This window comes from Chelonoidis abingdonii, chromosome 17 (genome assembly GCF_003597395.2).
Source record: "Chelonoidis abingdonii isolate Lonesome George chromosome 17, CheloAbing_2.0, whole genome shotgun sequence".
In the NCBI taxonomy this organism is placed as follows: Eukaryota; Metazoa; Chordata; order Testudines; family Testudinidae; genus Chelonoidis; species Chelonoidis abingdonii.
In genome coordinates, this window is record NC_133785.1 from 22235260 (window position 1) to 22262731 (window position 27472).

The following is a 27472-nucleotide window of genomic DNA, read 5'->3' on the forward strand; positions in this document are numbered from 1 at the left end:
AGGCACTTCTTGCCCCAGCTGCTGTGGCAAGAGAGAGCTGGGGGGAGTCCTCTTTCCCTGTTGCAGCCCCTAGGTAGGCCTGCACCCCAAACCCGCTCATCCCCAGTTCCATCTCATAGCCCACACCCCCAGCTGAAACTCTCACCTTCTGCACCCCAACCCTCTGCCCCTGCCCCTCCTGCGCCCCACCCCAGAGCCCACACCCCCAGCTGGAACCCTCACCCCCTGCACTCCTACCCTCTCCCACATGCCGAACCCCTCAGCCACACATGACAAAATTCATTCCACACATGGATGTAAAAAATTAGAGGGAACATTGATTACCAGTAATTCTGAAGTTGGAACTTCAATGATTATATGTGACCTAGAATAGAATCCAGCTCCCCCGTAGATGTACTGGCTTTGCAGTGCTATCAGAAGTGAAAACCTGTATGAGTCATAAAGCTATGCCTCAAAATACCCACAGGGAGCAGATCTATTGATCTTTACTACATGAGTACTTTGCTGATCATACTGGCACTTCAAATATTATTAATTCCTTCCATACATCTTCCGTGACTGCACACTGAACAGTTTCAATACAGGTGAAGCTTAAAGATGTTTAGTAATTCTCACATTGTGATTAGCGGCATAAACTAATAATGAGTGGAATTCAAATGAGCTGGTGACCTTTGTTAACTCACCTACGTGTATCTTTGTCACAGGACTATTGAGGTCATTATACCTCCATGAATTTCCTTTCGATTATTTTAGGTAATTTGTTATAGTAACACGGGAGGTTACAGGGAGGCCCACTACAGTGAAGGGTGAGGCTGGGTGCGCACCTGTTGTTGTTGTTTTTTTAATTCCTCATTCTCTCTACCCTTCACAAATGGACTGAAAAAGTAAATTTATGAACACTGGAAGGGAGGGGAAGGGGAGCAAAGAAAAATACATTGTTCTTGGATATAGGTCAAATGGAGCTGCATGTAATAGTACATAGCTGTTTATCTTAGATGCTGAAATAAAAAAAGTAAGGTGGTCGTTGCTATAGCCTCTGTTTACATACTGGCCTTTTGAAGCTTGCCCAAAGAGATGAATAGCCAAGAGAGACGGAAAAGGAAAACTTCACACAGTTCTCACAAATTCCACCAGTGATACAGAAGAGGGGGCAGGTCTGAGTTGTCATAAAAACATTATTTTATGTATTTCATATTTTAATTTATATAATTATGTATTTAATTTTTTCCCCGTTTATCATGATGGGGGGAAATCCCACATTGTCAAGTACTACCTTGTCATGCTTGCTAGTTACATCTTTCATGTTACTAAGGATTAACAGTCAAGAATTTCATCTGCTTCCTTTCTGAGCAAACCTGATTTCTAGATTAAACCACAGCTCTGTTCCAAGGGCTAATTAATTGAAAGATTAAATAGCCTGTTTGTAAATAATGGTATTGATGTCTTGGCAACCTTGATGATATTTCAGCAGAGGCTTCTTATGCAGCAGAGGCTTCTTTAAGTGGTATAAACCTTTTCTTCCAATTAATGTCATTACTGAATAATTAGCCACCAATATTTATATTGCATTTATAAAAAGGCAAGTAAATTATGCTAGACTTTATGCATTATGCCAGAGAAATATAGCTTTCAGTTATGTAAGTGGGATCAGTGGATATTTTGATTTGAAACTCTGTCAATGTAGAAATTAGTTCTATTTTTGACAGCATAAGAAAACCCCTGTGGAATTAGGCACCAGACTAACTTTTGAGAGTGCATTTTCTTGCACCACTTTTGACTCTCCTGGGTAAGGCTTAAGTTTGTAATTTTTCTTGTGCACTTAGTTGTTAATCATAAACTTTAAGCTTTTCAGCTAATCAAAGGAGCCATTTCCATTAATAGTTAGGATGAAAACTCTCAAGGAGCAATTACATATTTTAGACATAATATGTTCTTTGCTGTGAAAAATCAGTTTTTGAGCCAGGGAGAGTTGTTAAGGAGTCAGAACAAGGACTGGAAGTGAGACTCCTGGATGCCATCCTTTAATATGCCACTGACTAGCACTATGACCTTGTGCAAGTCACAAACTGAATTTATCCCTCTAGAAAGTAGAATAGTTGGGATGGAAACCACCATGTCATTCCAGCTACTGTTTTTTAAAGGTATGTCTACACAGCAACTGAGATGTAATTCCAAGCACAGGAATTCCTCTGCTTGAGCAAATGCCTAAAAATAGTGGTGTGGCCAGGCTGTGGTGGCTTAGGCTGACCATCCAAGTACAATCCTGTCTGACCACCTGGGTATGTACTTGAGCAATTAGACTGAGCTGCCATCTGTGCAACTGCACTGCTATACAGGCACTAACTCAAGCAGAACTAGTGCATATATGTCTGTGTGTGCTGGGAATTACACTTCCCAGCTGCTGTGTAGGCATACCCTAAGAAGATTTGGCACCTTTCAATCATCCACTGTCTAGATTATGCTACTGAAGTTGACTGTCATCTTCATGGCAAACACTGATAGATAAATTAGCTGTTCAGAGCTAATTTCCATAGCCAGCAGATTCACTTCAGCTCTAGAACTAGGTCTTCCTCCATTATGAGATTGCCTTCTCAGACCCAGACTTGTGAGGCTGGTCATGCAGTCATGGAGCCTTCCTGAGTAGTGCATCCCATGCGAGGTGGTGTGCATATCCCTCAAATCTAATATTCCATTTTCCAAAAGTGTAAATATCCTGGCTTCCCCAATGGAGTTTAAGAAATCCTCTTGTCATGCAAAATGAGTCACTACATATAATTTTGCAGCACCTTTGCGAAGGACTTTCTTTCAAAGGTTTTGTAACAGGGTTAGGGGAATGTTGAGGCAATATTATGTATAACTTTGTTACACTCCCTGCCTTCCTGCACCTCAGCTTAATTCTTTGCTGAAGCACATACAAAGATTGTGTATTTTTTAAAGAGTTTCCTGAAACCATTACACAAAATTAAACTTCAGGGCTGTTGTATGTAAAGCCATGACAAGTAAGTGTTGATTCTCAGTAGACTTCAAAGGGACTGCCATATAGTTTAATAAATAAACTTTAAATACACACAGAAATTATTGTAAGTAGTATAAAGCATTGTAAATAGTATTTGGAATACTGTGGCTAACTTTCAAACAAAAACTGCTAGGCAGTAAGTCTACTAGTGTTGTACAGATTTCCCCACTTTTAGCATGCATGTACATGTGCATACACATTTCCCTCTGATCTTAGTTATTTCAGTCTTTATAGAGTGATCATACATAGTGTGTTACCGCAACTCTTAACAGCTTGAGAAGAATGGCAGCATCACAGTCCTTTCAAACTCTTCAAAACCCTGTTGGCAAATAAACAGTTGGGATCTCCACAGCTTGCATCATTCCAGCCCTTGAGTTAATAGTTGACTGGTCCTACGTTGGTGGCGCAACAAATGGACAGCCTCTGTCCAAAGTAATGGCCCATCCAGCCCTCACTTCAGACACATTTCTTAGTTTTACATCAGTCAGCCTCTGAGTCCGTAGGGCTGTCTTTAACTTCTGTATTTAGAATCTTACAGCCATCCCTCAAGATGCTCTGAGAGGGAAACTAGGTGTGTGACCTGTCTGGTGGCTTACTCACTTCGAAAACTTCCTGTACAGCTTCAGAAACTACTGAGCAGCATGGCTAGTAACTGCCGAATACTAATTTCCTGTGGTGGTATAACCAAGTTGGTCCCCAGGATATTAGAGAAACAAGGTGGGTGAGGCAATATCTTTTATTGGACCAACTCCTGATGGTGGAAGAGAGAAGCTTTTGAGCTACATGGAGTTCTTCTTCAGATCTAGTTCTGCAAGTGTCTAGGCCCTTCTGAGTTACCCTGTCCTGCTCTCTGTATGTGAGCAGAGACACAGTATTTAAACTAATCCTTGTCTCTGCCCCACTGTTTCTCTCCCTTTCTTTGCGCCAAACAAATCAAGTGCTGCAGTACAAAGTCTCGCATGGTTTGCTGTTACGGTGAGCCAAGAAGAAGAGCTGAAGACTTGGGTGTTCCTTATTCAGGAGATTGTGTTGGCTGAGGGATCCTGATAATCTCTGTGCCCTTGCAGCCCAGCTCCATCACCTAAGGCCTCTTCTGGTTCCAAATAAGGATCTTTAAAATACGCACAGCAGCAGACTTCAACCCATCTACTGATCCAGGAATCAAAAACTTGCAGATTATATATTTCTACCAACGAACATAAGGCTTTAGGTCAGTTTGTTTTCTTGAAGATACAAGAGGACTGTAGATCTGTCAGCAAAGACGACTAAATATTGTCATATACAGAAGTGCTCCAGGCTACTAGATCCAACAATCAGGTCAAATCATGTATGGGGGGGTGTGGTTTGTAGAGAAGGGAATTGAGGGCTGGTTACAATGGCTTGATATTTATACCAACAGAACATAGGAATGTTTAGTTTAAGGGATATTCACTTGCCCTCTAGTTGTTCTCTGTCCCAAAAGCTTCTGTAGCCACCTGCTCAGACTCTAATCTTCTACAATGTACAGCACTAACTTCTGAGAACAGCTGCATCTTGGGAAAGTCACCACCTTACCAACACAGTCATTAAAACTGAACAGCTCCTCGTGATAGGCAAAGTGGGATGAGAGGAATAGTTACTTTAATTGGGGTGGATAATTAATTTTGTTAGACCATGGACATATACCCATGTAAGCTGTATCAACAGCATTTTTAATTTGCTGTAATTGCTGTTTATAACATGTTTTAAATACCCTTTATTCATACAGCGATATTTAGAGCTTCCTGACATAAAACCACCAATGTTTACGTTTCCAGATGAGTAGAAATATTAAAACCTAGCCAACTGGGGACAGAGGTGAAAGGCATTTCAGCACATTGTAAAATGAAGAGCCTGCCCTGAAGGACTGGCCACACAGCATCTGGGCAGTGAGACAGGATGAGGTTCCCTTCAAAGTTCAGCAACTTCATCCTTGATCATCCCGCAGAGATTGCTATGGAATAGTGGAAGGTGGTTACCACTCTGACAGAGAAGTGAGAAATGACACCTAAGACCTGTAAAACGTAGAAGGTGAGGCAAAAAATCAGGCTTGTGTTTTGACATGGGGAAAACCCATGTGCTTGATATTCCACACCCATGTTTTTTTGAGTCATCCGTTATGTCTGGAGGTTTTCTGATGGTGTTCCTGGGCTTATCTTCACTGCAGTGTTAGTGCAAGTTACTACATGTCTGTTACTGCACTCACGCTAGCCTAGCTTCAGTGAGAGAGGCCACACTTCAGAACAACACTGGAGTTACAATGAGAGTATGTCTACACTACACTGCAGTTAGACAACTGTGGCTGGCCCATGCCAGCTGGCTTGGGCTAAGGGGCTGTTTCATTGTGGTGTAGACTTCTCGGCTTGGTCTAGAGCCTGGGCTCCAAGATCCTGCGAAGTGGGAGGGTCCCCAAGCCCAAACATTTTCACCACAATGAAGCAGCCCCTTAGCCTGAGCCCTGCATGCCCCAGTCAGCTGTTATAGGCCAGCTGCAGGTGTCTGAGGGCTTGTCTACACTGGCATTTTCAGTGCTGCAACTTTCTTGCTATGGGGTGTAAAAACACACCCCTGCGTGCAGCAAGTTTCAGCACTGTAAGGCGCCAGTGTAATCAGTGCCCCAGCGCTGGGAGCTACGCCCCTCACTGAGGTGGTATTTGTTAGAGCACTGAGAGAGCTCTTTCCCAGCACTGCGCCACAACCACACAAGGCATGTTAAAGCGCTGCCTTGGCAGTGATTTACTGTTGCTGGTGTAGATTAGCTCTGAGTGTAGACTACCCTGAATGGTTGTATTAGCTGCTGATGAGTTTGTAACTTGAGATGTTGCATTACAACTGCATTACTAACTCGAGCGTCAGCATCACTCGAGTTTCAATACCCAACCCCACCACCCTTACCCCAGCCAGTTAGCTCAATCTTAAAGCTCCACTTAACTTGAGCTAAAGATTTTTGTGTGTGGACAGAGTCAAGTCAGGGTTTACACTCAAGTTATAGCTCAGTCTAACTGTTCTGTGAAGATACTGCCTGTCTTCCAATATTTTTTTCTCTAAATTGGGGCAATTGCTCATGTTACTATTTGGCCAATATGCTTACCAAATGTGGAAATTTTGATTGGTGGGAATAATTAGCTTAGCATCAGAGTGTACCATGGAGTGGAGCTCTCCAAATCAGGAACTGAATTTGTGCATTTCACAAGTTTGTTGGAACCACTGTGAAGTAGATAATGGTTACAAGCCCTGAGATGAACAGTATCTGACCTATCCACAGAGTTGGTGACATGCTCCTGAATGAGAGAAGTGTATCATGCACTATGTTCTCTTGGCACTGATCCCCCCACCTCCATCCTTTGATTGCATACATTACTGACAGCCGAGCTGATTAGCAATTAACTGAACACAGGTGCTGTGTTCTGGTACTGTCTGGACAATAAATTAACATGTCTTAAAATAACTTCCTCCTTTGGGGTGGGTCTGCCCTTCGTAGGGGTTATTTGAAGGTCATTTATCATTGAGCAGCTGATCACAAGCCCCCCAAAAAGATTTATAAGTCGTTGCCTCACTTTCAACTAATGACCCCCTAAAACACATAAGGCACCCACTAGTCTCCTAGTTAAGAGGATACAGTTCTTGTCTAAATCCTTTTCCTCTTGAAAGAGGTCTGTATCCATGTTAGAGCCCTCAGAATCTATTCTGTTCTGTCTTCCTAAGAATTAAGACTGGAAGCCGGTTCCAAGAGCTTGTCATCGTGGTTTCTAGATTGCCCAGAAGAGGTCGTGCAGAAGCACTTGCAACCTCTGTCCACTTGGGTAGTGAATAAGACTGAGATTATAGCGCAGGGGTAGGCAACCTATGGCACGGGTGCCGAAGATGACACGCGAGCTGATTTTCAGTGGCACTCATCCTGGCCACTGGTCTGGGGGGCTCTGCATTTTTAATTTATTTTTTAAATGAAGCTTCTTAAATATTTTTAAAACCTTATTTACTTTACGTACAACCATAGTTTAGTTATATATTATAGACTTATAGAAAGAGACCTTCTAAAAATGTTAATGTACTACTGGCACGCGAAATCTTAAATTAGAATGAATAAATGAAGACTTGGCACACCACTTCTGAAAGGTTGCTGACCCTTGTTATAGCAGCTTTTCCACACTCAGTGACCCCATTTTCACCAATTCAAAGCTTTCCGTAAATGCTCTGATTAAAAATGGTGAAATATTGTCAGTTCTGGCAGAAGGGGCGACAGTGACTTTTTTTGCCAAACTTGTCCACATAATTCACAATTTTCCACACTGTCCTTCACCTTATAGGTGCTTAAATCTACCTGATTACTCATTTCTGCATCTGTTGTTAAAGGACCCGGGAAGTAAAGAATCTCTCGTTCTCCCCCCTCCCCTCCCAGTAGATGGAGAAACTAAGGCAGAAGATACAGTTTGCCCACGTTTCCCAGACAAAATTGATGTAGAATGTAGGGTGAGGATTTAGGAGTTCTGGCTTTCAGTCCTGTGCTCTGATCATTTGACACTATCTATGTTTCAGCAAAACCTTATTTCTTCCCCCTTTATAAAAACACTTTTTTATAGCTGCCCTGATCACTTTCAAGGTGACGAGAAGCACCTTCCCTCTTGCTTTATTAATTTTCAGAGACCAGGAGTCAAACTTCAAATCTCCTCCTGTCTGTGTCAGTGTCTGGAAGTATTTTTAGTGGACTCAGAAATGTTTGTGATGTGTTCATGTGACGAGGGCAGTTCGCTTGTTTGGAGTTGCTGTTGATTTCTAGAATATCCATTCAGGGCTTTTGCCAACATACACAGGGTACTCCTGTTTCATATTACAGTGACATTGCTTTGTCAGGGTAGAATTCAGCCCAGCATGGCTGGAGCCTGTCTCTGCTAACCTCATTCCGTAGTACAGCATGTTCAAGCTAAGGAGAGTCATTTGTGTAGACTGCAAATTCCTTCACTTACTTCAGAACCAGTATGGAAACCTCACTGACTTCTTCTGAAACAGTATGTTTTTTCTTTTCTCCTCAAATGTGGTGATATTGAGTTGTAAATATGGCTAGTTTGCTAGATAGGCATGTGAATAGGCAATGAATATCTAGGCTCAGTACTTCTGTCAGGCACAGCTTACAACTTTGGTATTTGCATGCTAAAATTCTGTATGATGGCTGCCGTTTACTACTACGAAAGAAACAACATTAAATATATATCATGTACTTTCTCTTGTGTAACTAAATAACCACATTTCTTCATCTCTTTGGATTTGTGAGGAGAGAGACTTGACACTTGTATATTGCCTTATCTGTTGTTGCCCCAACTCTGAGTATTAAAAATTAGAAAACCAATTGTGCTACTGATGGACTACTTGTTTTTAAAAGGTTTGTTCAGTTTTACTGTGTGGGTGGCTCTCATGATGAGAGATGGCTCGTGTGCAAAATTAAAGCTGTTTTGGTTCGATGACTTACTAGAAATCATTTTTAATTCAAAAGGTCCTTGTCTTTTGGCTCCTTGTTAGGGCTATTCCAGCTATGGTAAGTGACTTTTCTTTCCCCCTTGATAGTTGAGGCCAGACTTTTCTGCAGCAGTACGCAACAGAGATGCTGAACTTGCGTCTCAAGCAGCATAGAATGCTCAGAATTTGACGACAAATGCAAAGCACAGTTTTGCCTGCCAGTAGGTCCAGAAGAAGCAAATATACTTACTTTAATATTAGGATTGTTTTTTTTAAAAAATAGCATAAAATTTATTCTGATCCTAATATGTAGACAGTTTATTCACGTAACTCCTTGCTTTTCAAGCCAAGAATCTACCTCTTCTGGCATTCCTCCACCTGTGTCTCCTGGTTTTACAAGCAGTCTTTATGGATGACTTTGAAACCAGGTGCTTGAACAATAGAACAGTGATGCTTCTCCGACTCCTAGCAAGTAATACTGTCTTCTTAAAACTAGGTGAAGATTATTTTTGCAGTAACTACAATTGTGTGTTAATGTTACTGGCAGTGAAAATATCCAATGTTTACTAGTTTGTGGGATCCAAATAAAGATTTTTCCACGCAGCGAGTTTACACTTAATTTATTTTCTGTCTTAACGGTTAATGTTTCAATGTAGGCTTTGTTTGAAACTGTTGGGTTTTTTAATGCTCCCTCTTTTGAGTCAGCAATACTGACACATCCCCATTTGTTCAGAGGTTATAAAAGGTCAGCTTACTGTAGCTGCATCTAGTTTAACATCCAACTACAATTTGTATCAGGAAATATCAGAGGGAAGGGGTGGAGCAGTGGCTGCAAATAAATGGAGATCCATAGGAATGAAAACGACATACTGTATTGGCCTCTGTGCTCTTGCTCGCAGAGCACAGAGCTGCTTTGTTGGGCCAGAACATGAAACTAGCCAAAGCATTTAAACTATTTGCTTTTATTTGAATATGCTTTCTTTTCTATTGCTCTGATAAATCACCAGACTAGAATGTTGAGCCTTTACAACTCCAAAAGTGACTTGCAAAGAAAGAAATTGGGTTTGTGCACATGTTGGTTTTTATGCTTTATCAAGAAGGCCTGAAAGTTTTAAAAAATAATTGTTTTGGTTTTTTGAATTAGAAATTCAGATGATGTCTAGGCTGACAGGCTCTGACTGGAGAACTAGTGTGAGAGACTAATGAAAGCTGAGTTGTTAAGAGGGGAAGGACCTTTTAGTCCATTTGCTAAAATCTTTTTGGTGATACCTGTGTAATTTAGTAAGTCATATTTTGACTAAGGAAGTTTTTGTTAAAGATTCAGCACTTTTATTCCGTTCAGCTGAGATTTCTCAGTAAACCAACCTGCAGGCCTACTTATAGTTCTCCCAACATCAAGAAAGATCATCCTTTGCAGTCCTCGTGTTTCTAAAGTTTATAAGAAAAGGGATGGGGAAGCACTTTACAGATCACCTTTAAAGGAAAGAAAATAATTTTATTGCAGAATTGGGATCTGTGCATTAAGAAAATGTTTCTTTGGTGTTGCAGTTCTGAGATTTTTATATTAGGTCACTAAGTCTCAGCACCAGGGGCAGCCCTAGACTAGCTGCCGCAACTGGTACCCTAGGCAAGCCCTGGAATCATGAGGTTAATCTCAAAAAGGATATTAGACCTTAAAATAAGTGAAGTTTCACAGTTAAAGAATTCACATGGCAAGTCAGAATCTCTCAATGACATGTTGAGCCTGAGATAAACATGTTGCACCACGTCAAAGAACCTGCTTGCTTCCAAACAGCATCTAGCAGCATCACTGAGAACCAAATTCAGAGAATGCCCTATTCCATCATTCTCCTTTGCACACCATTGTCTTTACCCTTCATATTAATCTCATTATCATAGCCTTGGCCATGTAAGTTTTCAACAGATGATGACATTGTTTCAAGCTCTTGTAGAATAATTTCAGTCATAAATGATCCAGTCAGCATCTTCAGTGGTATGAAACCCAAAAATGTTCCTTTCTGAGCACTTCAGCATTATCTTCATATGCAGATTTTTTCCATATCCACGAAACGAATGATCGCAGTCATTTGTTCAATATGACTCACATCTGGTGTACAGCCCAGTATTATTGAAAAATATTTTGCAGAATGGGTAGCTTCTACAATTTTCTTTTTAATGGCATTTGCTAGGATTTGAATCAGTTCATTCTGCATATTTTTTTCCTAAGTAACTGTTTCATGATCACTTATTTTACATCGATGCTTCATGACTGGATCAAATAAAGCTAGGTATTCAGCACATTTTAAAAGTTTCCATTACGTGGAGTGCATAGTTTTTCATTTCTGCCATGGAATGCAAAATTTTGCCCACCGAGAACTCTCACTAAAGCAATCAGACACTCTAATATTTGTTGCCAGTATCCTTCCTTTTCCTTGATCTCACACATTTTTTCATCGATAGTTTTTCCTTTTTTCAATCGTAATACAAGTTCTTTCCAATTTTGAAGACATTCCAAATGTTCTGTACTTTTCATGTGAAGAGAGAATTGAAGATGTTTTTCCAGTCCTTTGAACCATTTTCAGTAAGTGATGTACCAATTGCTTGATTTCTAAACAATTGCATCAAAAGCAAAACACAGTGTCCTTTGACACTGAATTTTGGAACCAGTTTCGATGAATTTCTTCCCCATTAATGAATTTCCTCTTGTAATGCTGAGCAGAGAATTTTATTCCCATCCTTAGGGAAGGAAAATTCATGAACTTGTTCGGGTCCATGTTCAACGAGAATTTGCCGCACACTGTCATGACATCTGTCCCATGAAGCTTGGTCCCCATACTGTAATTTGTTTGTAACTTCCTCATCCTTTCTTCCTTCTACTTCATTTACTTCAATTTCTGTATGTCTCTCTGAAGGTGAATAAATTTTCTCCGCTTCCATATCAGTCTGAGGCTGTGAGCTGCCTTCATCTAGAAGTAAGTTTCCAAACTGCTATTTTTTTGAACGTGAGCTACCCTCATCTCAAAGTAATATACCTTCATCTTGATGTTCCAAACTGCTTCCATGCAGATGTGAGCTAACCTCCTCTCCAAGTAAAATTCCTTCTTCTAGATGCTGTGAACTGCTACCATCTTTATTTGGATTAAAGAGAAGATAGTTCATGAAGGATCCCTGCTGTCTTGCTTGGTCCTTTTCCTTCTCAGCCTTTTGTTTTACGATACTCAGCTCCTGAGGGATTTATTTTTCCTCTCTCTGTCTTGGGGTATTTGAATATTGTTATGTACTAACCGTACTCCCGACTGCAAGCATTATAGCATTAAGGATGGCTGACACACCATATGGTTGGCGATTTAAACCATGCTGCAGCCATCCCAACACATCTTTTCACTGCTTAAAGGTTCAATGATTAGTAACATACATTCACTTACCTATTAAAACTGATAGTGTTTACACGGTAACAAAATGTCCTTTTTCGACATTATAACCCAACACCGGTTGTTTGGAAGGTAATCCTCTTCCTCATGATTACCTGGTTGGAATGTGACATCACTTTCATAGTCTATTAAGCGTTAACACTGTTACTTTTTTTTATGGACCTTATTTAGTACAGACCTTATTTAGTACATGTCAACCAGTTAGAACAAAATCAAGTTCATAATTATACAGCCCAATAATAACGCTAAGGTTTAATAGTGCTGAAAGATACTCACATTTTGGATTTATAATGCTGAAAGACTTTATTTTGTGGCAGCAAGAAACACAATTTTCCACAGTATTCGCTTGATTCTTAACCATCTACCTGTGACGTGTGTTAAAATGACCGTTTGATGTGTATCAACTCGTGATATCGGCGCTCTACATGAATTTCCAGCTATGCGACCTTGATATATATTTGAGTTAGGTGTCACTAGCATTGCAGCTTTTGCCGCTGGCGGATGTGTTTCTTTGTGGCTGAGTTATTGCTTATCAAAATTGCGGAGTGGGTCATCTTGATCCTACGTTGCAAATTGAAAAAAAAATTGCTAAAATACTTATTTTTGTAGTAAATAAAAGATTTGACATATTAAATTCTCAGAAATGCAGAGAAATGAACTATAATTCATATTTCCTCCGTATGCGCATGGGAATTGAAATAAAGACGTTTTCATTATTTCATTTGTATTTTTTCACCTTTTTTTTGGTTTTTTATTTGTTTTTTTCCTTGAATTTGGCTCCCCATTTATCTTGGCACCCTAGGCAACTGCCTAGTTTGCCTGTATGTATGGGCTACCCCTGCTCAGCACAGGACAAGGCCATGTTGTTTATAGCTATCTGCCATTACAAAACAGGAATTTAGAGCTCCCTTATATTGGTGACACAAGCTATTCACTCTGGGGAGTAGTCTCAATTTGAAGCCATAGTACAGTAACTCCCCACTTAATGTCCTTGCGTTTAACATTGTTTCAATCTTACATCCCTGCTCAGTTACAGAACATGCTCCATTTAAAGTTGTGCAATGCTTTGCTATAACGTCATTTGGCTGCCTGCTTTGTCCACAGCTGGGAGCCCCCCTATCATCTCCCCTATGCGCTTCCCCCTCCCTGCTACGGTGCCTCCCGCCCGCTGGCAGACCCTGCGGATCAGCACCTCCTCCCCCCGCCTCCTGCCTGTGGCAGTCAGCTGGCTTGCAGTGTTCAGGGGGGAGAAGTGAGGACTTGGCGCACAGGCTCCTGCTCCCTCTCCTGCCTCCCAAACGCTGCAAACCAACTGATTGTCGTGGGCAGGAGGGAGGGGGGAGTCTGCGCACCGAGTCCTTGCTCCTTCCCTCTCCCTCCTGCCCCCTAAACAGGCCAGCTGATTGCTGCGGGCAGGAGGGAGGGGGGTGGAGCGAGGACATGGCATGCGGAGTAAAGGGGGAGGGGGAAAGAAGAGAGAAGTTCAGGGTGGGGGCTTGAGGAAAGGGGAGGAGTGGGCGGACCAAGGGTTGAGCCCCCTTCTTCCCCCCCCTGCCCCTAGTGCTTGCAGAGTAGGGGAAGCTGCCGCTGCGCAATGTGCTTCTCCTAGCCTACAGCACCTTCAGCCTCCTTGCCTGCCTCATGGTCTCAATTCCCTGGAATCTAACCCCGCCCTCATTTACATTCATTCTTATGGGGAAGTTGGATTCACTTAACATCGTTTCACTTAGTTGCATTTTTCAGGAACATAACTACAGTGTTAAGTGAGGAGTTACTGTATGTATTCTAATCCTGTGGATCTAGTTGATAACTCCGCCAAATAGTCAATGTGAATGGCAGTCTGGTTTTGAGAGAGTGTAATATCCAGTGTGACTCACTATTTGCTAGCTCACATTATCCTGTGCTTTTGTTCGTGATGCCATGAAACACTATGGAGAGATGATCATAAACTAAAATCAGAAGGAAATATTTAAACACCATATTTAAAACGAGAGATGACTTCATTGTTTGTAGGGTGGCAGGGGGAGAAGTTGTTCCAGGGATGTGGAAGCAGCTCCAATAAGCGCACCCTTGCATGTTTTGGAAAATTGTGGGAAGGGAACTGAAGGGAGAAAAAATAGGAGAACCTGTTTGAGGGTGCAGGGAGCGTGTGGCTAACAGATCAAGACATAAAGCGCATCTCAGCCTCATGAAGAGTGAAAGATCATTTAGAATGGGATTCAGAGCTAGACAGGAAACAATGACAAGTATTTGGACTCTATGGGTATGTCTACACAGCAAAGAAAAACCTGCAGCTGGCCTGTGCCAGCCAAATTGGGCTGGGGCTGAGGGGTGGTTTTGTTGCTGTGTAGACTTCCAGGCTCAGGCTGAGACCTGGGCTCTAGGATTCTCCTACCTGGCAGGCTCCTAGAGCCCAGGTGCTAGCCGAAGCCCAGAAGGCTACGCAGTAATGAAACAGCCCTGCAGCCCAAGCCCCACAATCTTGAGTAGGCTGGCACAGGCCGGCTGTGAATTTTTCTGGTCTGTGTAGATGTCCCCTAAAGGTGAGCTGCTGCTTCCATGACCACAGCACTGAAGATACTTTCTAGGGTCAGAACTGGGATGTAGGGCTTGCCTTCACATACAGGCGGCACAGCTGCACTGGTGTATTTGCACCACCATAGCACATTAGTGAATACTGCGCTAACAGGAGAGCTTCTCTCATCACCATGGTTAACCCATCTACCGAAGTAGTAGAAGCTATATCAGACTGTACAATACAAGTCTGTAATGTAGACCTGGCCTTAGAAAATATGGAAGAACTGCAGTAGTTGAGGGGGAAGTGATGAATAGATGGTAAAGATTTCAGAAGAGGGATAAGAAGTAGTTCTGGCAATTTTCCGGAGGTAAGATATCAGCAAGAAAGCTGAAGGAGAAAAAGGCATTTCATGGTCAAAGATTTCTGACCTTGAGAGTGGAGATGAGAATGGCAGTCAGACCAAAGGATTGTTTACCTAAAGGAACACTTTGTCTCATGAAGCATGCAGGAAGTTGTGGTTATGGTACACTCCAAAGCTCGCAAGCAGATGAGGGAACAAAACAGGTAACCAAGGCTGAAACTAGTTTGGAGATATCCCCGAGGGAGATGGTTAAGAATACAGCGCCAAGAACAGAACGTTCATGCAATTCCATAAGAGAGGGGAAGAGTTAAAGCCTAACCCGAAATGAGAGGGAAGCATTTGAAAGGTGGGATTCAAACCAGTTGGAGACCATGAGTTCTTGTTCACTAATTCATAATATTGAAAACTGTCTTGACATGGAGAGAGAGGCAAAACCTGTCTCCTCCTTTATCAGCATTTTAATTCCACATCATTTTAGCAATCTCTTCTTTGTCACGAATGTGCCTGGCTTGCATTTAACTTCATCTATGTTTTGCCCTGTGGACGAACAGTTATGTGGGATGAAGGGAGTACATATTTTAGGGAAAGACTGGTGGAGGTGGAAAGGGTTAAAGAAAAAAGGGAAAAGAAACATCAGGTAATCTGTCGGCCAGTCAACTTTAGACCCAGTGAGAATGGGATGGAACCTCCTCTGTCAGCAAATTAAGTTTTAACAGATCGCTGGTAACAGCTGATCTTATTGTCCAATTTTATCAGAGGCTTTTTGTCCATGTCACTAGTTAGTCAGGTGCAACTTCATATGCTTCTGGGATAAGACCCTCACTTCATGCTGGCCACTTACACTGCTATGGTGGCACAGCTAGCTGTTCTCCCGTTGGCATAGGTAATCCATCTCCCGGGAAGGGTAGTTGTGTCTACAGAATTCTTTCACCAGCCTAGCGCTATCTACACCAGAGGTTAGGTTGGCATAGTTACATCTCTTGGGGGGCTGTTGATTTTTTTCCATGCCTGCGAGATGTATCTATGCCAATGTAAATTCCCAGTGTAGACCAGCCCTGAGTTTAGCAATTATGCCACAGTGGGGATTAATTCAGCAGTGATGTCTTGCAACTTATTCTTAATCTTTTTTTAAGAAAAATGTAAAGAGAAATTGCTATGTGCCAGTCATTGACTTTAACAGCCTACTCCATAATCCAAACACTTGCACGTAAAGAAATTCTGATCAATACTTAGCACTGAACACTATCTCTAAAGTTTTGCAACAGCAGCAACAATTTTCTGATATTCTCTATGTAATCAGTGTCCTAGTTCATAGTTTACGTTCACATGCTTGGTTTTTGTAATCTGAGGTAATGGAGTCTTTCTAGATGATTCATTCATGGTTAATTTACAGCAGATAGTAGATCCTTTTTAGAATGGCATGAAGTTATTAGCAACTAATAATCAAATGTTTAATTACAGTGAGCAACTCTGGCAAATGGACTTGGTTAATGTGAAAATTACTTGCTGATGTAAAGGTTTCATTAGTCTTTCTGCTAGTAGTATTTATGTAGAGATTTGCTCTGCAGGTACTAACATTATTCTGTATATCTAACAAAATTATCAGTTGCTTCAGATTTTCATTTACACGATGTTTTTAGCCCAGTCCATTGTTGATAAAACAAATCGTGAACATTAGCTAGTGCAGCAGAAAAAAATAGACTGTGTACTGATGCTTTGCACGGGAATTCTGGCTCCATAATCTTTGGCAGGACTTGGAACTCCTTTAGAAATCATGAGACTTTCTGGGAGCATCTTATTTTTACTTTAGTAGAAAATTCTCTAGTTATTACTTACTTTTAAGCAAGTCTGTAGTATTCATGAATGTAAGCTACACTGCACACAGCCCAGGAGCTTTAATTGATTGTAGAGTGATTTTTGCTTCCTTGTCTTAGAGAAGAGGTGGTCCACGAGCTCCATTCAGGTGGTCCACCGATAGTTCCCTCTAAGGTGCGCACCTCACTGGCCCCACACAAGAGAATGAAGGGCCACCCACCTAATTAGTGGGAGCCATGCAGGTGTAGCTCCCCTAATAAGGTGCCTGGACCCTGGAGAAGATGCAGATGTAAGGTGAGGTGGTTGCCTTGGGGGGAATAGGGAGTAGGTGGGAGGAGGCAGTGGGCTGAGAAGAGAGGTTGGGGGGAATTTGGGACATGCAGGGCTGAAGAAGTGACGTTTTTTACCCACAAAAGCTTATGCCCAAATAAATCTGTTAGTCTTTAAGGTGCCCCTGGACTCCTTGTTGTTTTTGTGGATACAGACTAACACGGCTACCTCCTGATACTAGAATTAGAAGGTTACACACTTCATTGCTTCTGCAGGCTGCGCTCATTGTTTTGTCTCCCTCTCCTTCCCCCCCCTTCTCCATTTCGCCTTCATCTCTTCTACCCACCCACACCCATTATTTCTTTTTTTCTGACTTGAAGATAGGCTATTTAGGAGTGTCAACATTTTAAAGGCTCTTGGGATGATGGGCAGAGCTGAGCTGGGGCATATTATGGTGGAAGGTGTTAATGGTTTCCTCACCTGGGTCTTTGATCTATATGGTTGAAACTGCTGAGTCTGCTAACCAAAGGCTGGGACTCAGCATGTCTCTCACTTCTAGTTTTCCTATTTTCAGCAAAATCAATATGATGTCTAGATCAAGTCCCTAAAATTGTGGAGTTGATTGGATGCACTGTTCAAACATTATATTACATAGAAAGAAATGTCATCAAGTTGAGTGTAGGGCCTCAATTCACTTGGCCAATTAGCCCACTTATGTAGTGTATGCGGAAACACATTGGAGGAAGCCTATAAGTATAGAGATTACAGTTCATTGATTAGAAATTCCTGGAGTGAAGTCTCATCTTTTCTATGCAGTGTTTAATCTGAAATGATTAATGGGGCACTTTGTCTTTGAACTGGAGGGATTAATTAGATATTAAGAAAGCAGTAGTATAATGCATACAGAAGGAGGGAGGGGATCAGACCCCAAATGTTAGATAAGTGACCTGTGATGATTGGCCATTATCCTGATTAACAATAAAATTCAGTTATATATTGCTACACACCCACAGATTTCCATGCACTTTACAAAAGAGGATTTTATTATTTCCATTTTACAGATGAATAAACTAAAATACAGGGAGGAGGGAGGTGAAGTGATTTCCCAAATTCACAAAAACAGTTAATTTTAGAGTGGGGATTAAAATCCAGATAATATCCAAAAAGGATAGAGATTTTTATGTTGCCAACAGACAGTTGTAAAAGATAAATGACATAAAAATTATTCATATCGAACTGGGATCTAGAAATTTGATAGTGATTCCATTATGAACTGTAGAATCCATTTTGGGTATGGGAAGGGAACAGATTTGAACATTGCCTTTTCACGCTGGTCAGTAAAGAGTCATTTAGTCTTTCTTAGAAGATACCAGTTCACTCTGCAGGAGCTGTTTAACTAGAAGGAAAGGGAAATAACCCAGAAGGTTCCATGGCAGTTGAACAGTTGATTGTGGTGAGGGTGGACTCAGTCACCAGCAATGCACAGGCCAAGACAAACCCTGAGTACTGGCAGTGGGTATGAGGCCTCAAGTCTGGAGAATTATAAGGTAATGTTCAGATGCCTCTTTCCAGCTAATGGAATTTAGCCCATAAAATTATAGAAAGTGGGTGTATTGTAGGTTCCAGCAGTAACAGACCAACCTGTCTGAAGAGAGAACCACTATCTGCTTAGTATCAGCATTAAGATCGTAGTAAAATAAAGGACAGCTATCTGGCTTGAAGGCATATAGCACTAGGCTATGTCTCCTAGGAAATTTCAGAATGCTTTTCAGTCGTAACCTTCAGGTAGCTGGGAATTCAGCCCCTTTCTTGAAGCGCTACCTTCTCTCCACCTGGCAATTGCTGAACTCTGCAGTTTGTATTAAAGTAGCAGGCTTCGGAGATAACACGCAACACTCTATAAAGTGGTCATTTTGCGGCCTCTTGCTGGAGTTGCAGATCTCTCTCTGAGGAAGGCATGATTTTAGCTCTATTCATGTTCTCTTGACTTTTTCATTGCTGTGGAGGTAGCAAGTTCAGTACAGCCTCTGAAACAAGGTGAGCTGGTGGATCCCATTACTGTTGAAGGGGGATTTGGTTATAGTGAAGGAGAAGGGGTTTACCTTGCCAAGCCTCTCTAGGAAGAGAATGATAAGAATGAGACCACCCCTAAAAAACACTGGCGGTAGTAGGGATTGCAGGTCACTGAATCCTCCTCCCTCTACCACTCACCCTGATCTTTTGTTGTCTATTTAGGCCTCTTAGGAATGTTTTGAGCAAAAGTTATTGAACAAACAGGACCATTTCCAGCCCCAAATAGAGCAAGTGTCCAAACCTCAGCTGCCTTTTGGTTTGGTATTGAACCCTGAAACTAGAACTGAAAGGTCACAGTGAAAGACTCCTTTCTACTGTAGCCAAATGCCATTCTGCATTATGCCTATATACATTACTTGTATGAAAATACTGTAATTGTGTGTCTGAAACAGAACTTCAGCAGCACTAGTGATGTATCTTCCACATACTGTGTAGTAATCAGTACCTTCACAACCCCAGCCCAGTCTATACTAGAGGAGTTTTTCAAAAATGTCTTGCCTTTACTAATACTGGTTCAGCTCCACTGGGTATCTGCAACATTGGACATCCCTTATTTAAACTGGCTGCCAGCATTTTGAAGCATCATGGCATAACTGGGGTAGGCAAACTGGGCCACGTCCCACCCATCAGACATTTTAATCAAACTCCGGCTGGGGAGAGGGGTCTGGGGCTTGTCCAGCACCAGCACTCCTGTCGGGGAGCGGTGTCGGAGTCTTGCCCTGCTCCGCGCGGCTCCTGGAAGCAGCAGCAGCAGCATGTCCCCTCTCCACCTCCTGCATGTAGGGGTAGCCAGGGGGCTCTGCAGTCCGCAGATTGCCCCCGCCCCAAGCGCCGCCCCCTCAGCTTCCATTGCCCGGGAACCGCGGCCAATGGGAGCTGCAGGGGCGGCGCATGCGGACAAGGCAGCTTGCAGAGCCACCCATCCAGTGCTGCACCTCTGTGTAGGAGCCAGAAGGGGGAGGTGCTGCTGCTTCTGGGAGCTGCTTGAGGTAAGCACAACGCAGAGCCTGCATCCCTGACCACCTCCCGTGCCCCAACTCCGATCCTCATCCTGCACACTGGAGCGCTCATCCCCAGCCCCACCCCAGAGCCCGCAACCCCAGCCAGAGCTCTCACTGCTTTCCACACCCCAACCCCCAATTTCATGAGCATTCATGTCCTGCCATATAATTTCCATACCCAGGTGTGGTCCTTGGGCCAAAAAATTGCTCACCCCTGGTATAAACCCTGCTCAGAATATGTCTTAAAACATGATGGTGGTACTCCCAATTTTGCTAACACTGGGAAAGTTGAACTGTTAACAGTGATCAGGAATATTTGAAAAATTCACTAGTATAGGCAGGACCTAAAATGATCTGCCTCTTAAGAGAATAAAATTTGTGTAAACTTGGTATAGGGAGCCCTCTACTGGCTAATTATAACCATAACCACATTCTGTAGCTTGAAAGTGGGAAGTTGAGTGTACCTAATAAACATCTGGGGCTGGAATTTGTTAATAAAGTACCCTCCTTCACTCCCTTGATATTCAGGATGCTTCACAGTGACTCAAGCTAAACTAATTATTAAAAACACTTCAAAATGCAATAGGAACACCTTGCTAAGATCACACAAACCAGATGATAAAACCGTTTATGGGAATCTGTACAGGAAGAAGAGACAGGTTCCATATATGTGAATAATCATAATTATATTTTTAAAAAAACATTGAAGATTAGTGGAAAAGGGGTTTCATATGGGGGTTAATGGGGTGAAGAGACTGGAACAGATGAGGAGAAGTAAACCCATGAAATCCTTAAGACAGATGAAGTTGACTGAATGTCCATCTAGATAAAGTTCAAGGAGACAGTCTCTGATGTAGTGAGAACCCTAGATGTCTGAGCTTAGATTAGAAGGTAAATATTAAATAACGTGCATGTTCAATTTAAAGTTCTCCAGACCAAAACTCCACCATTTGAAAGTCTGTTATAACTTGATTCTTTCTTGCGTGCTGTTTCCTAACTCTCATATATGCCAGTGGGAAGTTAAGGGGCTTGTTTTTAAGCCTCTGCAGCCTTTCTGGGTTACAGTAAGCATGGAAACCCACTGTCATCTTTGTATTTGGGGGGTTATGTGGGTCAAGACCAGATCTTGGTGATTAGTCCTCTTGCGACAGTGTAAAAACTTACTAATTACCACATGATTAAACAGAGCATTTTACAAGATGTCTGGTATCACTGAGATTATAGGTGCTGTGAGTAATTGGGTTTATAATTGTTAACCCTTTGTGGGCTATCAGCTGTAGTTACTGTCGGCATTCTTGTGGCTATTGAGCTCTCAGTAATCTGTGTTCATTGTTAAGTATGATAGTAAATGTCCAGCAGATGTCCTGTCATTAGCACTAGTGGTTCAGCTTGTGTCCTGTGTATTTAAAAAGCATTCATTTTAAAAAAAAACAAACAAACCCAATTGTGGCATTTTTAATATGTTTAATATATTTTCCCCTTCAGTTGTTTGTAAATAACATCTTAGAAGCTTGAACCTAAAATCTGGTTTTTAGCAAAATTGTGTTTCTCATCTTATACATGGGTTTGATGTTGAGTTGCAGTGGCTTTTAAGTATTTATTTTGGAAGACAAAGAAACAAATTGACTTTGCAAATATTTCTGAGAAGCCAAGATGATCAGATCCTGGTCCTTCCAGTCTTGACAGAATCCCTTTAAAGATCACGTGGTTTGTGAGTTTTTAAAAATGTGCAAGATACTTTAAAAAAATTAAAAATAACAAGCCCTGGAGGGTTTTCTCCAGAAAAAGTTTGCTTTACTTTTTAAACTAGAAATATCTCTTGTTTTCTCTTGGATTCTGTGACTTACTGAAGAACCACTAGGGCTATGACATCAGAGATACTATGCAAATAAAAGTGAGTAATTTTTATTGAGATAGTTTAAAACTTTTCAATTAGCTTCTATTTAGCTCAAGTACCATGTAGGAGAAAAGATTCAGCATCTCCATCTCTTCATTAGTTGTGGGCTGGGTAGGCTCATAATGCACATTCAGTCTTTGAATCCTCCAGCAAAACCGCAGGAGATCAGAAATGATATTCTTGATACTTCTAATGTTATGCCTTCCTTTATATATCATAAAGAAATAGAAAGGAGACAAACCTATTTATTCCTTTGCAACTCCTTTGCCATTTGCAGTATCATGTACAATCTGGCAGCTACATCAGGGCTTGTTGAAGTTTAAATTTAAAGACCTTTTGAGAGGAAAGCTTTGTTTGTTCTTATCTGTTCCCTGCAAAGTGAGATGTCAGATGGTGCGTGACTAATCTGTGATTGGTTTCAATAGGCACAGCAACAATTAGGTGCCTTTTTGGTTAATTTGTGTGCAACTTTTCTTTTTACAGTGTAAGGTCTTCAAAATGGTTATGTTTGTACATAGCACAGTGGGGCCTCAGTCCTGATTAAGGCCTTTAATCATTATTGTAATACAAGAATTATAATGTATATAGAGTTGATTGTTGCTGCTGCTTGCTTACTTTCGGCAACCTGTAGCATACAGGCCCCTTCTGCTTCTTAGAAAAGAAAGGCAAGCAACTGTCCTGTTTGTATGATTTCCTGGGAATAACCCCAGTTTTGGAAAGCCAAGCCCATATAGTTTTTGTTGTTTTATATAAACCAATGCCAAATGCTGTGTGGATGCTCCTTATATAGGTTTAGCTTGCATCGGTAGATTAACATGTGCAAGCTAAACTGCTGTAAGTGTGTCCATACATGGTTTGTAGAAGTTTAGCTAAATCTGTTTTCAAACCAATATTTAATATTCGGTATTGCAGAAACAGATTTACAGATTGCAAATACTGTACGCTTTAAAACAAAACTCCATTTTCTCCTTCATTTACCTGCCAAGACCTGATCTCATGGTTCTTTGTCTGCCCTGAGACAATGCAAGATATCAGTGTCACTGGGGGAGATCAGAAATAAAACTCACTGGACTGTCAGTTGAGGTAGAGGACCACAGAACCCTTACTTCCTATCCTATCCTCTTCCTGGCTTTTCAGTTCATTCTTAGGGGCTTTAGTAATTCCTATACGTTTTACATGCACATATAGAAGTATTTCCAAGTGCATTAGACATCATGTTACAAGGATCATATCACATAATCTACTTCAGTGAGAAATAATAGCAGCGTGTCCCTTTAAAAAAAAGTTGTATCATTTTTACTACAGTTATCCCTTTTATTGGTCCAATTAATAAGTTCCAAAGCATAAGGCTATGGAATGTGTATCCTTCTCTCTCCCGCCCCAAATCCTTTTCTAGACAGTGATAATTTATTTTAAACGAATAATGAGAGAGACTCCTGAAGCATGAAGAGAGGATATTTTTGGCCCCAAACCTCTGTTCATTAAAATATTAGCTCCAACAAATGAGATCCAGTTATCTACCTGGTCACCTTCCTTCCTAGTATCAGAGCAGATATTTGTATCTCCTGCATGCAAATGGTACCAAAGGGCCCAACTCTCCATTAGACAAGGCCATAGATTTGAACTGCTGTTCCCAGTCTCGAACAGGAATGAGGGGGGATGCAAGTGCATGAATTTTGTATATTTGGTTCCTGTCCCATGTGGCTCTCACTCATTGCTAACATAGTACAGATTTTGAGGGATGCTGCACTATTATAGATGCCATCCTTTGGATAAGAAAAACAAGATGCCTCTTTTCATCATTGATGGTTGTCCATGCTTAAATCTGTTTTTGAAGCTCCGATTATCTTTGAGTGCACTCTAGTGTGGGTGGCTCTGGATGGACTCTTGTATAAAATATAGTAAAGTCTTGTCTTTACTGGGATTAAGTGACTGGGAGTGGGGGAATCCTTGTTTTAATCTGAAAACAGTTGAACTTTTTGAATTTTGAACTTATCAGTACTGCGATGCATTCTTGAGGATTTAAAAACAGTTTTCCTTTTGCACCCCTGAAAGTAAGTTGATTTTGTGTCAAGAATTTGGCAAACCCAGTTGAAGACTAACAGGGTTCACTGAACTAGAACTGAGCTTTCTTTTAAGGCTTTGCACTCCATACGCAGTAGCAGAGCTGGCCATCCTTTGTTGTATTCAGAGAAAAAGCAAATTCGATAAAACTGAAAATAATTTGATAGGAAAATTCATTTGAAAAACAAGAAACAAAGTTTGTGGTGATTGTGCTGTCTTTACACTGCAAGTGGATCAGATGAATGCTTATACTGCACAGTTCATGTATACGCAAGTAGGTGATGAATAGTCATTGTTTCCTTTGAGTATAATTTATTAAGCATGGGCATTAGCAATATACTCAACACTGTAAAGACACAAATTTAGACCATCTCTGCTTGTGAGCATCTCAAAAGAGCTAGGACCAAGATTTTCAAAAATACAAGCCTAACACACAAGTCCATATTTAGGCTCCTGTAGAAGTGACCTGTTTTTTAAAAATGTGAAGTATCTAGCAGGTTCCATTGACTTCTCAATCTGAGATTTATGGGGGGAATCTTTATAAAGAATAAGAGTTACATTTTTTCTTTTATTTCACCAGGAAACAAAGTGTAATTAATTTATATTTCCAGGGCATACTGTCATTTAATATCTAACACTTCTTCTGTTACAAAGACCACTTTAAATGGTAAAAACAAGATAAAACATCTAATTTACTTTTCACTTTATGGGTGGTTTTTTGCACTCTTTTAGTTTGAACAAACTAGTTTCTGGTGAATTTCACATTCAGGTTCTCATGCAGTAGACAAGCCACAATGTTTGAGTTACAGTGAGAGAAACATGTTTGTCTGAAGAAAAAAAAAAACAAAACTTTCAGCTGGAATTAAGGGTGTTTTGTTTGTTTTGTTTGTTAAGCCTCTTTGGGTTTAGTTCTTTTAAAATCTTATTTTACATTTTGGCTCAAATTAGACCTCCAATGTCACTTCCAACTATAGGGAAAGTCTCTCTTAAAAATTAGAGGAAAGAGTGGTATTAATGTGGCCAGATTATTTCCTTTCACCTCCCAAAATATTAACTCTTTGTATTACTTCTCTGTATGAAGGGAGTGGGATAGGATTTTCTTGAGTCTCAAATGACATCCTCAACTTTCGTTAAGCATGATCCGCTTTGAGTCTAAACAGATCTTGTGTTCAGAATCACTCTGACCTCCTGCTTCATTAATTCATTAACCTATGCTATGACAAAGTGGGAATTTTCTGTAATATTTTTATGAATCCTGTGTGCGTCAGTTTCCCTCTGTACTTTACATTACTACTCAGTGGTGCAAAAGGGTTAAACCTGCTCTTGGAGCAGAGCAGGAGACAGGAGGGGTGTCTCATCCAGCCAACTGGAGTGGAATGAATGGATCATTTAAAGAACTGGTCAAAACTGACAAATCAACAGGGGCTCCACAGAGACCATGAAAAGCCCAAGGATCGAACAATCAACAAAGGGGAAAGGTGGCAGATGGCGGACACAAGTGCAGCCCTTTAAAGAGACACAGGACCCCATCACTTTGAACTGACAAGGAGCTGGAAGGAGAGGACCCACAAGTAGAGTGTGTATCAGCTTGGCTGGCTGGCTGCGCTTACGGGGGCCAGAATGGACTATCTCTAAAGGTTATGCTAAACTAAGGACTTTGCAAGGCTGTCCTTACAGTTGGCTAATAAATCCTACTGTTTTGAAAAGGCTGCTGGCATCACTGCAAATACTTACTGGGGGCATTGGTCCCTGAAGGGCATAAAAGCCTGACCAGGAGTCTATCTCATTAGCCAAAGCTCCCTGCATGAAATCAGAGTGCTGGAGCCTAGAGTCTCAGTCTCGGAGGCATTAAGGCCGTGGGGCCTACCCTTAAGGAAGATTGAGGCCCCGTGGGGGGTCTCTCACACAGAAGGAGTTTCTCTAAGGGACATAGTACAGATCCTGTGGATCCATGACTCTCTCACATTCTCTCTGTCTCAATCTTAACTCACTGGTGTCCCTTCAACCTTTCACAGCTGCTGAATGTTGTTCATTTCCTGGAACTTTCTGTGCATAATAGGTAGTCGTGCATGTTTCCTCAAAGACCATGCTTCCTTTGGAGAGCGACTTTGCTCCATCCATCTACATCTGTTCTTTCATCTTGTGCAGTTATATAATTTTTTCGAGGAGTTGCATGTTCTGAAAGGTGTAGCACCCATATTTTGTGTGTATGTACAAAAATCTTAGGACGTAAATACTAATGTGTGGGGTAAGTACCTCTATTTGAAGTAATACTGTTTGAGACTTTTAGAAACAGCTGTGTAAGGACAGTTTGATCCCATAGTTAGACATCTGAATCTGCAAGCTGTGTTCATGTTACACTGCCGCTTTTCAGAATAATCACAGGTGGAGACTTTTTCTTAGTACACTTAACTTGATTCCCAGCTACCTTTATTTAAAATAAATTAGAGGTTCTTTTGCAAATTTATTTTGATGTGATAGACATAAACTATAATACAGGAATCCTCTTCCTCTACACTTCAAAATTTTTGGCTGTTTCTTATGGCTTACAGCAGTGGTTCCCGAACTTTTTACCAACTGCATTTTGTCCATTTTTTTTTTTGCAATCCACCATTACATATGTACACCTTTACCACAGTACTACAGTCATAATCCTGACCCAATGTGGAGGCAAATGGACTAAACCTGCATGGTGCTGCAGCTCTGTACCAGGTCACGATGCCAAGATCAGAGAATCAGGCCCAACTTCGCAGGACTGCAGCTGCCACTGCAGGATGAGCATGGGTCAGCCTCCCTCTTCAAAACAGACACTCATATGCTTGTGCTTTCTTCCCCCTCACCCTCCCTAGCTAGGGCCCAAGGATGGGTTGATATGGCCAGGATATGGCCATCCATCTAGAACCTTTGACCCACTGTTCAGGAAACACTGGTTTATAGCAGTGCTTACATCTTGGTCTTCTGTGGCACCTCAGCCGCCACTTGTGCACATACAGTTTTGCATGTGTTCACTTTCTCTGCATTGGTGTCTCGTATACAGTAAAAATTTCCTAACTGGGTGTCTTTTATGTGTTTAACAAAAAATTGATTTTGTTATATCTTTCAATATTGGAGAAAAGGAACTGTGTATTTATTATGACATAGATCAGTAATTTGCAGTTTTCCATGGTTGGAATTCACCCAGCCTGTAGTGCTCCCTTAACCAGAATCCCTTTTTCTTGTACCAGTATATAACTTTGAACTAAGTAGAGCAAACCAATTTCTCATGCACATGCTGGAGGAGCTGTGGTGGTTTCTAAAAAGAATGCTCCTTTGGCATTGGGCCATGAGTTGGGTTTTTTCCATTTGTCTTTTCTCATTTCATTCTTTTTTCCATTTGTCTCCTGCTGCTTGTAGATTGTATCTAGAGTCCCTATGTCTTTACATGCAGTTGTTTCAGATTCAAGTAGTGAAAGGCCTAATTAGGGAATCTTGATTAAACAAGCATTAAAAACAGCAGTATAAGTTGAAATTTAACTAGGACAAAGACTGTCTAATAAATTAGTAAGTTCTGAACATAA

At 41.3% G+C, this 27472-nt stretch overlaps 1 protein-coding gene across 10 annotated transcripts in view; it reads left to right on the forward strand.

The window, feature by feature from the left end:
- TMCC1 (transmembrane and coiled-coil domain family 1) overlaps positions 1-27472 on the forward strand; it is a 215995-nt gene that overhangs the window by 147028 nt on the left and 41495 nt on the right. Inside the window, exon 1 of one of the 10 annotated variants that reach the window (XM_032784264.2) lies at positions 7920-8040. The exons of 8 other annotated variants lie outside the window; for them this stretch is intronic. In XM_032784264.2, coding sequence (XP_032640155.1) covers positions 8011-8040 — 30 coding nt within the window. In that variant the 5' untranslated portion in view covers positions 7920-8010. Of the gene's footprint in view, positions 1-7919; positions 8041-16885; positions 16905-27472 lie in introns of those variants that run through there. One more of the 10 variants, XM_075073377.1, reaches the window with a different exon arrangement.